The sequence below is a fragment of the Rhinoraja longicauda genome, chromosome 39 (assembly GCF_053455715.1).
Source record: "Rhinoraja longicauda isolate Sanriku21f chromosome 39, sRhiLon1.1, whole genome shotgun sequence".
In the NCBI taxonomy this organism is placed as follows: Eukaryota; Metazoa; Chordata; class Chondrichthyes; order Rajiformes; family Arhynchobatidae; genus Rhinoraja; species Rhinoraja longicauda.
The window spans coordinates 14062133-14077174 of NC_135991.1; the positions used below are offsets into that span (position 1 = coordinate 14062133).

Consider the following 15042-nt stretch of genomic DNA (forward strand, 5'->3'; position numbering starts at 1 on the left):
TTCAAGAAGGGCTGCGGGGAAAATGTTGGGAACTATAGGCCAGTGAGCTTAACATCCGTAGTTGGAATGCTACTGCAGAGTATTCTGAGGTATAGGACATACGCATTTAGACGGACAATGAATGATTAGGGATCGACAGCATGATTTTAAACGTAGGAGGTCGTGTCTCACAAAACTGTTTTTGGTAAACGAGGCCAAAAAGGTCGATTAGGGCAAGGCTGTAGATGTAGAAAATGTGGACTCAACAAAGCATTCGACAAGGTTCCGCATGGTAGGCTGTTCTGGAAGGATATATCGCGTGGGATCCAACGAGAGGTAGGTGAATGGATAGAAAATTGGCTGCATGGAAGTCAGCAGAGGCTGATGATGGAAGGTTTATTCTCAGAATGGAGGCCTGTGACTAGTGGTGTGCCTCAGAGATCAGTGCTGGACCCGTTACTTTTGTTATCTATATTAATAATTTGGATGAGAACATACACAGCAAGACTAGCAAGTTTGCAGATGAGATAAAATGGGTAGTTTTGCAGATAGTGAAGATGGTTTTGAAAAATTGCAGCAGAATCTTGATCAATTGACCAGTTGGGCTGAGGAACGGTTGATGAAATTCAATACACATAAATGTGAGGTGTTGCATTTTGGGAAGTCTAACATGGGCAGGACCCATACAGTGACTGGTAGGGCTCTTGGAGTGTTGTAGAGCAGAGGGATCTCAGAGTACATTTGCATGGTTCATTGAACGTGTAGTTGCACGGACATCAGGTGATCAAAAAGGGTTTTGGCACATTGATCTTCATCAATCAGAGTATTGAGTATAGAAGTTGGGAGGTCATGTTGCCATTTGTATAAGATGTTGGTGAGGCCGCATTGAGAGAGTGTTAATCCGTTCTGGGCACCATGCTTTGGGAAAGAGCAGTGTCAACCTGGAAAGGGTATACAGAAGATTTACGAGGTCGAGAAGGTCTGAGCTGTAGGGTGAGGTTAAGTAGGCTGGGACTCTATTCCTTGGAACGCAGGAGGAAGAGGGGTGATCTTATAGTGTATAGAAATATGTGAAGAATAGATCGGGTGGATGAGCCGAGTCTCTTGCCCTGAGTAGGGGAATTGAGGACCATAGGTTTAAGATGAAGGGGGAAATATTTAATAGGAATCTGTGGGGTATCTTTTTCATACAAAAGGTGGTGGGTGTGTGGAACAAGCTGCCAGAGGAGGTAGTTGAGGCTGGTATTATCCCAACATTTAAGAAACAATGAAACATGTAGACGGATAGGACAGGTTTGGAGAGATATGGACCAAATATGAGCAGGTGGGACTAGTGTACAGGGGCATGTTGGGCGGTGTGGACAAGTTGGGCCGAAGGGCCTGTTTCCATGCTGTATCATTGTTTGACCTATGTCTCTATGATGGAGCAACTCAGCAGTTCGGACACAGCATCAGTCCGTGGAAAGTCCAGAGAGGGTTAACAAGAATGAATCCGGGGATGATTGGTTTAACATATGATGAGCGTTTGACTCGATGGAGTTTAGAAGGGTGAGGGGTTACCTCCTTGAAACGTATCAAATAGAGTGGATGGATTGGCTGTGGAGAGGAAGTTTCCACTGTTGGGTGAGTCTAGGACCCGAAGGCATATCCTCAGATAAAAGGACGCGCCTTTAAAATGGAGTTGAGCAGGATTATCTTTCGGCAAAGGGTCGTGAATCTGTGGAATTCATTACTACAGACGGCGGTGGTGGCCAAGTCATTGAGTATTTTTAAAGTGGAGATTGTCAGGTTCTCAATTAGTAAGGTTTCTTGATTAAGACCACAAGACACAGGAGCAGAATTGGGCCATTCAGCCAATCGTGTCTACTCCACAGTGCAATCATTCATAAGGGCATCACAGGTTATGAGGAGAAGAGAGGAGAAGGGGTTGAAAGGTAAAAATAGATCAGCCGTGATCTAATGATACAAAATACATGACACTAAAATGGGTGGTTTTGTAGATACTGAAGATGGTTGTGAAAAATTACAAGAGGACCTTGAACGGTTCGACTGGTTGGCTGAGGAATGGTTGATTGAGTTTAATACAGAGAAGTGTCAGGTGATGCATTTTGTACAGTCTAAGTAGGACATGGATGTAGGAGTGAAGGTACATGATTCTATGAAAGTGGCATCATAAGTCCATTGGGTGGTCGCGAAGACCTTTGGCACATTTGGCCTTCATTAGTCACACTATTGAGTATAGAAGATAGACACAAAATGCTGGACTAATTCAGCGGGACAGGCAGCATCTCTGGAAAGAAGGAAGGGGTGATGTTTGGAGACGACACCCTTCTGCAGACTGAGAGTCTGGGGAAAGGGAAACGAGAGATAGACAATAGATAATAGAAAATAGGTGCAGGAGTAGGCCATTCGGCCCTTCGAGCCAGCACCACCATTCAATGTGATCATGGCTGATCATTCTCAATCAGTACCCCGTTCCTACCATCTCCCCATACCCCCTGACTCTGCTATCCTTAAGGGCTCTATCTAGATCTCTCTTGAATGCATTCAGAGAATTGGCCCCCACTGCCTTCTGAGGCACAGAATTCCACAGATTTACAACTCTCTGACTGAAAAAAGTTTTTCTTCATCTCCGTTCTAAATGGCCTACCCCTTATTCTTAAACTGTGGCCCCTCGTCCTGGACTCCCCCAACATTGGGAACAGGTTTCCTGCCTCTAACGTGTCCAACCCCTTAATAATCTTACACGTTTCGATAAGATCCCCTCCCATCCTTCTAAATCCCAGTGTATACAAGCCTAGTCGCTCCAGTCTTTCAACATATGAAAGTCTCGCCATTCCGGGAATTAACCTAATGAACCTACGCTGCACGCCCTCAATAGCAAGAATATCCTTCCTAACATTTGGAGAACAAATTAGATACACTGGAATTTAGAAGGATGAGAGGAGATCTTATCGAAACGTATAAGATTATTAAGGGGTTGGACAAGTTAAAGGCAGGAAACATGTTCCCAATTTTGGGGGAGTCCAGAACCAGGGGCCACAGTTTAAGAATAAGGGGTAGGCCATTTAGAACTGAGATGAGGAAAAACTTTTTCAGTCAGAGAATTGTGAATCTGTGGAATTCTCTGCCTCGGAAGGCAGTGGAGGCCAATTCTCTGATTGCATTCAAGAGAGAGCTGGAAAGAGCTCTTAAGGATAGCGGCGTCAGGGGGTATGGGGAGAATGCAGGAACGGGGTACTGATTGAGAATGATCAGCCATGATCACATTGAATGGTGCTGGCTCGAAGGGCCGAATGGCCTCCTCCTGCACCTATTGTCTATTGTCTATTGTCTATTGACCAAAACTGCACACAGTACTCAAGGTGCGGTCTCACTAGGGCCCTGCACAACTGCACAATGACCTCTTTGTTCCTATACTCAACTCCTCTTGTTATGAAGGCCAACATTCCATTGGCTTTCTTCACTGCCTGCTGTACCTGCATGCTTCCTTTCAGTGACTGATGCACTTGGACACCCAGATCTTGTTGTACGTCCCCTTTTCCTAACTTGACACCATTCAGATAATAATCTGCCTTGTTATTCTTAACACCAAAGTGGACAACTTATCCACATTAAACTGCATCTGCCATGCATCCGCCACTCACACAACCTGTCCAAGTCAACCTGCAACATCATAACACCTTCCTCACAGTTCATACTGCCACGCAGCTTCGTATCATCTGAAAATTTGCTAATGGCTCTTTTAATCCCTTCATCCAAGTCATTAATGTATATTAATATATAGAGAGATATAGAACAAATGAATAAAAGATAAGCTAAAAAGAAGCGATGATAATGGAAACAGGCAACTGTTAGCTATTTGCTAGGTGTGAACGGGAACCTAGTGCAACCTGGGTGGGGAAGGGATGGAGATGGGGAGGGATTGCAGGGGTTGCAGTTAGAGAAATCAATATTCATACACATGGGCTATAAGCTGCCCAAGCGAAATATGAAATGCTGTTCCTCCAATTTGCGGTTAGCCACACTATGACAAGGAGGCCGAGGAGAGAAAGGTCAGTGTGGGAATAGGAAGGAGAATTAAAGTGTTTGGCAACAGGGAGATCAGGTAGGTTCAGTTTTGATCACCATGTTATAGGAAATATGTTGTCAAGCTGCAATGGGTGCAGAGGGTATTTACAAAGATGTTACCAGGAACTAGGGGCCTGAGCGATAGGGAGAGGTTGAGTCGGCTAAGATTATATTCCTTGGAGCGCAGGAGGGTGAGGGGTGATCTAATAGAGGTGTACAAAATCATGCGATGGATAGATCGGTTAAACTCTTTTGTGGCACGGTAGCGCAGCGGTAGAAGAGTTGCTGCTTTACAGCGAATGCAGCACCGGAGACTCGGGTTCGACCCTGACTACGGGTGCTGCACTGTAAGGAGTTTGTACGTTCTCCCCGTGACCTGCGTGGGTTTTCTCAGAGATCGTCGGTTTCCTCCCACACTCCAAAGACGTACAGGTATGTAGGTTAATTGGCTAGGTAAATGTTAAAAAAAAAAAAAAAAAAAAAAAAAAATTGTCCCTCGTGGGTGTAGGATAGTGTTAATGTGCGGGGATCGCTGGACGGCGCGGACTTGGTGGGCCGAAAAAGGCCTGTTTCCGCGCTGTATATATATGATATGATATGATATGATAAGAGAAATCGAGGAGCAGAGGACATAGATTTAATATGAGGAGGAAAAGATTTAATGAGAACCTGTGGGGTAACGTTTTTATACAAAAGGTGGTAGATGTATGGAACGAGCTGCCAGAGGAGGTAGTAGAGGCAGTGACTATTGAAACATTTAAGAAACTTTCAGATATGTAGATGGGTAATACAACTTTAGAGGGATATGGGGCAAACGCAGACAAGTAAGTGTGAGCAAGTAGGGTCGAAGGGCCTCTTTCCACGCTGTATGACTCTATGGCTAGGAACCGGAAATGTAACTTTTTCACACAGAGGGTGGTGGGTGCATGGAACGTCAGAGGTGGTAGTTAAGTCAGATACTATAGCAATGTTTCAGAAATATTTAGTCAGGAACATGGATAGGACAGGTTTAGAGAGATATGTGCCAAATACAGGCAGGTGGAACTAGCGTAGGTGGGACATGTTGATCAGTTTGGGCAAATTGGTCCGAAGAGCCTGCTTCGACGCTGTATGACTCTATCTCGCGTAGATGGGGCATATTGGTCGGCATGGCAAGGTGGGCCGAACGGCCTGTTTCCACACTGTATGACTCTACGTTGAACAAATTTCCAAATTGTTTCTCTTATTAGGTACTCAAGAAGCAGAAATTCTCCATAGACACACCCTACGAAATTGGAGTAAGAATCTGAAAGTTGTCCACTCAGGAGATGAGCAAATAGCCGGGACACGCTTGTTTGAAAAATTCTACACTGACCTGAGGGTTACTAGCACACTTCCAGAGGGAATGCCGCTTGGAAATGATCGGGGAATTGATGAAGACGTGGAGCCACATGAACTACTCAAACGCAACAACACCGAGATCGAGGAGACCTCCACCACCTTGTTGTACGGGACAGCCGGGATTGGGAAAAGCACCCTGATACAGAAGATAATCCATGATTGGGCCACCAAGAATATATATAAGGAGTTCAAATATATATTTCATTTCAAGTTTCAGATCTTAAATACCATCAAATATATGACAGACCTAAACACCCTGGTCCTTGAAACGTATCCTTATCTGGATCAGTGTCTGGAATGTCTTTGGAAGGACCCGAAAACCATATTGTTCATCATTGATGACTTAGACAGATATGAGCAAGGCAATATCTTCTCAGCTGATGGTCCACCTGGCCATTGTATCCATCCTCATTCCAAAGGATTGGTGCGTGACATTCTGAACTCCCTCATTCACGGTAGGTTGGTCAAAGGATGCTCCTTGCTGGTCACCACACGCCCATGGAGACTTGAGGCTCTGCAGGGGATACCTGTAACGTCAACCTTCCATCTCACAGGATTTACCCCGGAGAAAGTCAAAGAATATTTCCACCGTCATCTTGGAGATGAGGTGAAAGCCAAACAGTTGGTGCAACTTCTTGAATCAAGCGATACATTGGGTACATTGTCTACCAACCCTCTGTTCTGCTCCATTATCGCCTCCTTACCAGAGTGGTCACAAGATGGTGAAAGTCCAATGTTGACCATTGCCCACACCCGGGTGCTCTCCGTCTACCTTACAACCATCATGGGTATCTGTGGATTTGATGCACAAACCTCTCGGCAGAGCTTGCTAAATTTGGGCGAAGAGGCTTACAAGAACATCGGGTATAAAAATTGTTCATTTAAAGCCCAGTCCTTCAGTGAAGTGAATCAGCATCTTCCCAACTTCACCTCTGCGTTCATGATGGAGACCGCAGAGAAAGATGAGCGTGGCATTGTCTACAAATTCACCTACACTGTTCTCCAGAACTTTGTTGCTGCCCTTGTTAAAAGCCGAAACACCTCAGAAATTTCACTAAAAATGTTGTTAAATGAAGCTTACACGGTGACAGATGACAGGTTCAACATCTTCTCCAGGTTTTTGGTGGGTCTCTCCTCACGGACGTCAACCAATTTGCTGGAGAGAAAATTGGGCTCGATTTCACCCGACGCCCCCTCTTCCATCTCCAACTGGATCAAAGAATGTGTGAAAATGCGCTTGTCCAACTTGGTTGGAAAGACCACCCAGCGCAAGTTCTTGAACTTATTGCACTGTCTCTTTGAATTCGGAGACCCTCAATTGACCACCGAGGCGTTGGAACCCATGAGGACCATAAAATTCAATCAATGTTCCCTCAACACTTTTGACTGTCTGGTTTTATCGAGGACCTTGATCTGCTGTGGACCGATTGAGGAATTGGATCTCAGCTCATGCGGCATAAAGTCGGAGGGAAGAAGGTATCTGGAACCCGTGTTGTGCAAATGTAAAGTGCTCAGGTAATTCACTGAACTTGGGAAAATAAAGGAAATGGAATCCAATGAGATCTAGCCCATTGTATATAGATAGAGACAAAGTGCTTGAGTAATTTGCTTGAGTAATTCAGGGGTCAGGCAGCATCTCCGGAGAACGTGGACAGGTACAAAGTGCTGGAGTAACTCAGCGGGTCGGGCAGCATCTCCGGAGAACGTGGACAGGTACAAAGTGATGGAGTAACTCAGCGGGTCAGGCAGCATCTCTGTGGAGAACGTGGACAGGTACAAAGTGCTGGAGTAACTCAGTAGGTCAGGCAGCATCTCTGAAGAGCATGGACAGGTACAAAGTGCTGGAGTAACTCAGCGGGTCGGGCAGCTCTCTGAAGAGCATGGACAGGTACAAAGTTATGTACCTGCTCTCCTAGATAGCTCTGCTCCACAACACTCCCTATCTCCCCATGACATCACTTTCAGGGAATTATGTACCTGCACTCCTAGATCCCTCTGTTCTTCCCACACTCCCCAAAGCCACACCTTTCAATCGGTTGATTCTTCCTATATCCGATTTTCCAAATTGCAACACCTCACGTTTCTTTATATAGAAAGCCATCTACCATTCCTCAGCCCACCTGCCCAACTGATCAAAGATCCTGCTGCAATTATTGACAACCATTTTCGCTATCTACACCACCACCCACATTTGCGTCATCAGCAAACTTGCCAATCGTGCCATGTACGCTCTCATCCAAGTTCTTGATATAGATGACAAACAATAAAGGACTTTGGATCCCATGGGACCTAAACTTCCACGTCGACAATTGATCACCTGTTCACACTCGCTCAATTTAGAGATACAGCAGGGTAACGGGCCCCTCAGTCCACCAAGTCCACGCCCACCACCTATCTACCCGTACACCAGCACAATCCTCCACGCGAGGGACAAATTATAACTTTACCAAAGACAATTAACTTTCAAACCTGCATGTCTTATACTGTAAGTTGGTAAACAACAGGAGCAGAATAAGGCCATTCGGCCCATCATGTCTACTCCTCCGTTCAATCATGGCTAATCTATCTTTAAGGGAATAACGTGAATAACGTTTTGTGCTGGATAAAGCCAGCAAAGTCCGATTGAAGATAGTCTGAGGGTCTCCAATGAGGTAGATGGGAGGTCATGACCACTGTCCAGTTGGTGAGAGGACAGTTTAGTTGCCTGATAACAGCCGGGAAGTAACTGTGTCCATTTCATAAAATCTTTCTCTCACTCAAACGCAGGCTAAAATCCAACCACCTTACGGACGACTGCTTAGAAAGTCTACTCTCTGCCGTTCAAACCAATCGTTCACTGACGGTGTTGGATGTGAGCAATTGCGATCAGGACAAGCAAAACAGGAATGAATTCACCGCTGAAAAACTGCAGGCTCTTGTACAGAATTGCATGTTGCAAAGGGTAATCAGGTGCGTTTATCTTGTAACATTTATTACACCTTCCCAAAGAGTCAACATCAAACACAAACACTGCATAAAAATGATATCAGGAGAAAATACAAAGTCCAATTAGTTTACGGCCGTCTTTGCCAGTAAGCTGAGGAGAAAGGTTATTTTATGTTGCTGGAGACATTTAAACATACTTATTTCCCGGTATAGTTTAGTTTTGTTTAGTTCATTGCCATATAGGTTCATAAGTTCATACGCGATTGGGACAGAATTAGGCCATTCGGCCCGTCAAGTCTACTCCGCCATTCAATCATGGCTGTTCTATCTCTCCCTCCTAACCACATTCTCCTGCCTTCTCCCCATAACCCCTGACACTCGTATTAATCACGAATCCTTCTAACTCTGCGTGAAAAGGGCGGCAGTAGAGTTGCTGCCTTCCAGCGCTGAACCGCCAGGGACCCGGGTTCCATCCCGACTACGGGTTCCGTCTGTACGGAGTTTGTACGTTCTCCCCGTGACCTGCGTGGGTTTTCTCCGAAATCTGAGGTTCCCTCCAGCACTCCAAAGACGTGCAGGTTTGTAGGTTAATTGGCTTGGTGTAAATGTAAATTGACCCTTGTGTGTGTAGGATCGAGTTAATGTGCAGGGATCGTGTTTCTGCGCTACATCTCTAAAATAAAATAAAATAAACTAATCTAAACTAAATTATAAACAGGCAATAGACAACAGGCCCTTCGAGCCAGCACCACCATTCAATGTGATCATGGCTGATCATTCTCAATCAGTACCCCGTTCCTGCCTTCTCCCCATAGCCCCTGACTCCGCTATCCTTAAGAGCTCTATCTAGCTCTCTCTTGAATGCATTCAGAGAATTTGCCTCCGCTGCCTTCAGAGGCAGAGAATCCCACAGATTAACAACTACCTCCTCCGGCAGCTCGTTCCATACACCCACCACCCTCTGTGTGGAGAGGTTGCCCCTCAGGTTCCTATTAAATCTTTCCCCCTTCACCTTGAACCCATGTCCTCTGGTCCTCAATTCCCCTACTCTGGGCAAGAGACTCTGGGCGTCTACCCGATCTATTCCCCTGGTGATCTTGTACACCTCTAAAAGATCGCCCCTCATCCTCCTGCGCTCCAGGAAGTAAAGAGTCCCAGCCTGCCCCAACCTCTCAATAGATAATAGACAATAGGTGCAGGAGGAGGCCATTCGGCCCTTCAAGGCTGTACGCACCGCCATTCAATGTGATTCACCACTCTCTGACTGGAAAAGTTTTTCATCATCTCCGTTCTAAATGGCCGACCCCTTATTCTTAAACTGTGGCCCCTGGTTCTGGACTCCCCCCACATTGGGAACATGTTTCCTGCCTCTAACGTGTCCAACCCCTTAATAATCTTATACGTTTCGATAAGATCCCCTCTCATCCTTCTATATTCCAGTGTATACAAGCCTAGTCGCTCCAATCTTTCAAATTATTCATTGGCCCTCATAGAGTTCTGCTGCAATGAATTCCCCAGATTCACCATCCTCTGACTGAAGAAATTCCTCCTGATCTCCTCCTTAAAGGAACATAATTGAATTCCTGGTGGAAACATTCTCTTCACATCCACTCTATCCAGGCCTTTCACGAGTCAGTAAATTTCAATGAGGTCCCCTCTCATCCTTCTAAACTCCAGCGAGCACAGGCCCAGCGCCATCAACGCTCTTCATAAGTTAACCCACTCATTCCTGGGATCATTCTCGTACTCCTCCTCTGGACCTTCTCCCTCAGATATGGGGCCCGGAATTACAAGGCCTTTATCTGAGCCACTGTCAGCAATTAATCATTTAAAATACGCGGGGAAGAGTGCAGAGAAGATTCACGAGGATGATGTAAAAGTGGGTGGATTTGCAGATCGTGAAGATGGTCGTCAAAATTTGCAGCAGAATCTTGATCACTTGGGCAGCTGGGCTGAGGAATGGTTGATGGAATTTAATACAGAATAATGTGCGGTGTTGCATTTTGGAACGTCTAACATGGGCAGAACCCACACAGTGAATGGTAGAGCTCTGGGGAGTGTTGTAGAGCAGAGGGATCTAGCAGTGCAAGTACCTAGTTCCCTGAAAGTGGCATCGCAGGTAGATAGTGAGTGTTGAAGAACAGGGGGATCTAGGAGTGCAGGTGCATGATTCCCTAAAAGTGGCGTCAAAGATGGACAGGGAGTGTTGTAGTACAGAGGGATCCAGGTATACAGGGATATAGTTCCTTGAAAGTTGCATCACAGATAGGTAGTGTGGTCAAATAGGCTTTTGGCACATTGGCTATCAGTCAGAGGTCATGTTTTAGTTGTATAAGATTGGTTAGGCCGCATTTAGAGCATTATGTAGGGGAAGGAACTGCAGATGCTGGTTTAAACCGAAGATAGACACAAAATGCTGGAGTAACTCAACGAATCGAGCAGCATCTATAGCGATATGGAATCGGTGACGTTTCGGGTCGAGACCCTTCTTCATTTTGAGTATCATGTTCAGTTCTGGGTACTGTGGTATAGGAAAGATGCTTATAAGCTGGAAAGGGGGCAGATAAGATTTACGAGGATGTTGCCCAGACTCGAGGAACCTCGGCAACAAGGAGAGGTTGGGCAGGTTAGGACTTTATTCCTTGAAGTGCAGGAGTGAAGGGGAGAGAGGGAGGGTGATGGACACAGAGAGGCAGAGGGGGACTGTGAGAGAGGAAGATTGAGAGAAAGGGGGAGACAGAGAGAGGGGGAAATAGAGAGAGATGCTCTTCGGCCCAACTTGCTCACGCTGACCTACATGCCCCATCTACACTAGTTCTACCTGCCTGCGTTTGGCCCATATCCCTCTAAACCTGCCCTATTCAATATCTTTACCAATATCCAGAAACATCCACCCAACTAGAGGTTTTAACAGTTTTCTTATCTTTTTCAGATGGACACACCATGAAGATACTGAGCACAAAGATTCAATGCTGGATAAAGCATCGAATATCTTAACGATCATAACAGAATGAAGACACAAGGAGCTGGTTTACACAAAAGGGCACAATGTGCTGGGGTAACTCAGTGGGATTCTCGATTGTCCCACCGAGTAACTCCAGCACTGTGTATCCGAACCAGAGTGATGGAGTATTCAGGATCCTGAGCAACGTACACGAAGAACACGATGGTAACCTTGTGATGTCTAATGTAGCTCGATGTATATGCGGCGATTTATCTCATCTCGGAATGAAGAACTATTTATGACTTTGACAGAGTGGCACGGTGGCGCAGCGGTAGAGCTACTGTCTTATAGCGCCACAGGTGCGCGGTCAATCATGACCTCGGATGCAGTCTGTGTGCGGTTTGTCCGTTCTCCATGTGACTGCGTGGGCTCTCTCCGTGTGCTCTGGTTTCCTTCCACAGTCCAAGGGCGTTAATTGGCTTTTGTAAATTGTCCCTCGTGTTTAAGATAGAACCAGTGTACGGGGATCACTATTCGACATGAACTGGGTGGGCCGAAGGTCCTGTTTCTATGCCGTATCTCTAAACTAAACTCGTGCGAACGGGGGATCGATGGTCGGCGCGGACCTGGAGGACCGAAAGGCCTATTTCGCTGTTGGATCTCTAAACTAAACCAGTATGAACGAGTGATCGATGGCCTGGGCGGACTCAATAGACAATAGACAACAGACAATAGGTGCAGGAGTAGGCCATTCGGCCCTTCGAGCCAGCATCGCCATTCAATGTGATCATGGCTGATCATTCTCAATCAGTACCCCGTTCCTGCTTTCTCCCCATACCCCCTGACTCCGCTATCCTTAAGATCTCTATCTAGCTCTCTCTTGAATGTATTCAGGGAATTGGCCTCCACTGCCCCCTGAGGAAGAGAATTCCACAGATTCACAACTCTCTGACTAAAAAAGTTTTCCTCATCTCTGTTCTAAATGGCCTACCCCTTATTCTTAAACTGTGGCCCCTGGTTCTGGACTCCCCCAACATTGGGAACATGTTTCCTGTCTCCAACATGTCCAACCCCTTAATAATCTTATACGTTTCGATAAGATCCCCTCTCATCCTTCTAAATTCCAGTGTATACAAACCTAGTCGCTCTAGTCTTTCAACATAGGACAGTCCCGCCATTCCGGGAATTAACCTATTAAACCTACGCTGCACGCCCTCAATAGCAAGAATATCCTTCCTCAAATTTGGAGACCAAAACTGCACACAGTACTCCAGGTGCGGTCTCACTAGGGCCCTGTACAACTGCAGAAGGACCTCTTTGCTCCTATACTCAACTCCTCTTGTTATGAAGGCCAACATTCCATTGGCTTTCTTCACTGCCTGCTGTACCTGCATGCTTCGTTTCAGTGACTGATGCACTAGGACACCCAGATCACGTTGTCCGTCCCCTTTTCCTAACTTGACACCATTTAAATAATAATCTGCCTTCCGATTCTTATCACCAAAGTGGATAACCTTACACTTATCCTGCACATTAAACTGCATCTGCCATGCATCCGCCCACTCACACAACCTGTCCAAGTCACCCTGCAACCTCATAGCATCTTCCTCACAGTTCAAACTGCCACCTAGCTTTGTATCATCGGCAAATTTGCTAATGGTACTTTTAATCCCTTCATCCAAGTTATTGATGTATATTGTAAATAGCTGCGGTCCCAGCACCGAGCCTTGCGGTACCCCACTAGTCACTGCCTGCCATTCTGAAAGGGACCCATTTATCCCCACTCTTTGCTTTCTGTCTGTCAACCAACTTTCTATCCATGTCAGTACCCTACCTCCAATACCATGTGCTCTAATTTTGCCCACCAATCTCCTATGTGGGACCTTGTCGAAGGCTTTCTGAAAGTCGAGGTACACCACATCTACCGGCTCTCCCCTGTCAATTTTCCTAGTTACATCCTCAAAAAAATTCCAGTAGATTAGTCAAGCATGATTTCCCCTTCGTAAATCCATGCTGACTCGGAACGATCCCATAACTGCGATTCAAATGCTCCGCAATTTCGTCTTTTATAATTGACTCCAGCATCTTCCGCACCACTGGTGTCAGACTAACTGGTCTATAATTTCCCGTTTTCTCTCTCCCTCCTTTCTTGAAAAGTGGGATAACATTAGCTACCCTCCAATCCACAGGAACTGACCCGGAATCTAAAGTACACTGGAAAATCATTACTAATGCGTCCACAATTTCTAGAGCCACCTCCTTAAGCACCCTGTGATGCAGACCATCAGGCCCTGGAGATTTATCAGCCTTGAGTCCCATTAGTCTACCCAAAACCTTTTCCTGCCTAATGTGGATTTCCTCCAGTTCCTCCGTCACCCTAGGATCTCTGGCCACTAGAACATCTGGGAGATTGTTTGTATCCTCCTCAGTGAAGACAGATCCAAAGTACCGGTTCAACTCGTCTGCCATTTCCTTGTTCCCCATAATAAATTCCCCTGCTTCTGTCTTCAAGGGACCCACATTTGCCTTGACTATTTTTTTCCTCTTCACATACCTAAAAAAGCTTTTACTATCCTCCTTTATATTATTGGCTAGTTTACTCTCGTACCTCATCTTTTCTCCCCGTATTGCCTTTTTAGTTATCTTCTGTTGCTCTTTAAAAGAGTCCCAATCCTCTGGCTTCCCACTCTTCTTTGCTATGTTATACTTCTTCCCTTTTATTTTTATGCTGTCCCTGACTTCCCTCGTCAGCCACGGGTGCCTCGTACTCTCCTTAGAATCTTTCCTCCTCTTTGCGCAATATGTCTCTAGGACTATAACCATGTCTACAGTTTGGCTTCACCGCTCGCAGAGACAGGTGAATGCAGACGTTCACTGCCCTCTGTTTGACGGAGCAGTTTAAAATGACCATGTATCCTTGTATTTTATGTCTATCTAGAAACTATTAAAACTCAGATCTTGTTTATAAGCTTGTTTGTATCCTGGTTTTGTGTATATATCAGTGATTTCGGCAAAACTGTAAACCGTCGCGCCACGATGTTTGCACCGCCTTGATCACCAACCTCCCGGCTGACCGGCCGCGATATTTGCATTTAATTTGGTCGCATGTTTTTTAAGTTACAAAGGTTTTAAAGCGCTGCCCCCCTGATTTATCGAAGGTTTTACAGAAGGGGGGCGCTGCGGTGCGGATTAATCTTCATTGTGATGTCACAATGCCCCTGTGAGATGAACTCGAGCTGACCCCCTCCCCCCCCCGTGGTATTCAGCGTGTGACGTCACAATGGACAAGCAGCTGCTATTGGGTGTCTACTCTTTACAAATTTACATTTTTTTATTTTTAACCTTTTTTTTCAAGGTCTTCAGCTTGTGACGTCACAATGCTTGTGTGAGATGGGTGCAGCACTTAAAAATAACTGATTATTTTTTTAAAGTAGTGTTTTTGGTGGGGGAAAGAGGGGTACTGGGAAAAGGGGAGGTCCCCCTTCCCCCCTCAACCCCTTCCTCCCCCCTCCTTCCCACCTCCATCCCCACTCCCTCCCCCCTCCTCCCCAACACCCTCCCCCCTCCCTCACCCCTCCCCCCTAACTTCCTCCTTCCCTCCATCCCTCCCCCCCTCCCTCCACCCTTCCATCCCTCTCCCCCTCCCCCCTCCTTCCACCCTCCCTCCCCCCTTCCGGTTACAAAGGGAAACCTACGGGGACGGCCCAACGGGGAAAGAGGGGTACTGGGAAAAGTGGAGGTCC

At 46.1% G+C, this 15042-nt stretch overlaps 1 protein-coding gene across 1 annotated transcript in view; it reads left to right on the forward strand.

Annotated features, from left to right (window-relative positions):
- LOC144611024 (uncharacterized) overlaps window positions 1–14267 on the forward strand; it is a 53039-nt gene extending 38772 nt beyond the window's left edge. The window contains exons 14-16 of the mRNA XM_078430104.1: window positions 5280–6945; window positions 8197–8379; window positions 11288–14267. Of these exons, the coding sequence (XP_078286230.1) occupies window positions 5280–6945; window positions 8197–8379; window positions 11288–11369 (1931 nt within the window). The 3' untranslated portion in view covers window positions 11370–14267. The remainder of the gene's footprint in view (window positions 1–5279; window positions 6946–8196; window positions 8380–11287) is intronic.
- The last annotated feature ends 775 nt before the right edge of the window (window positions 14268–15042 follow it).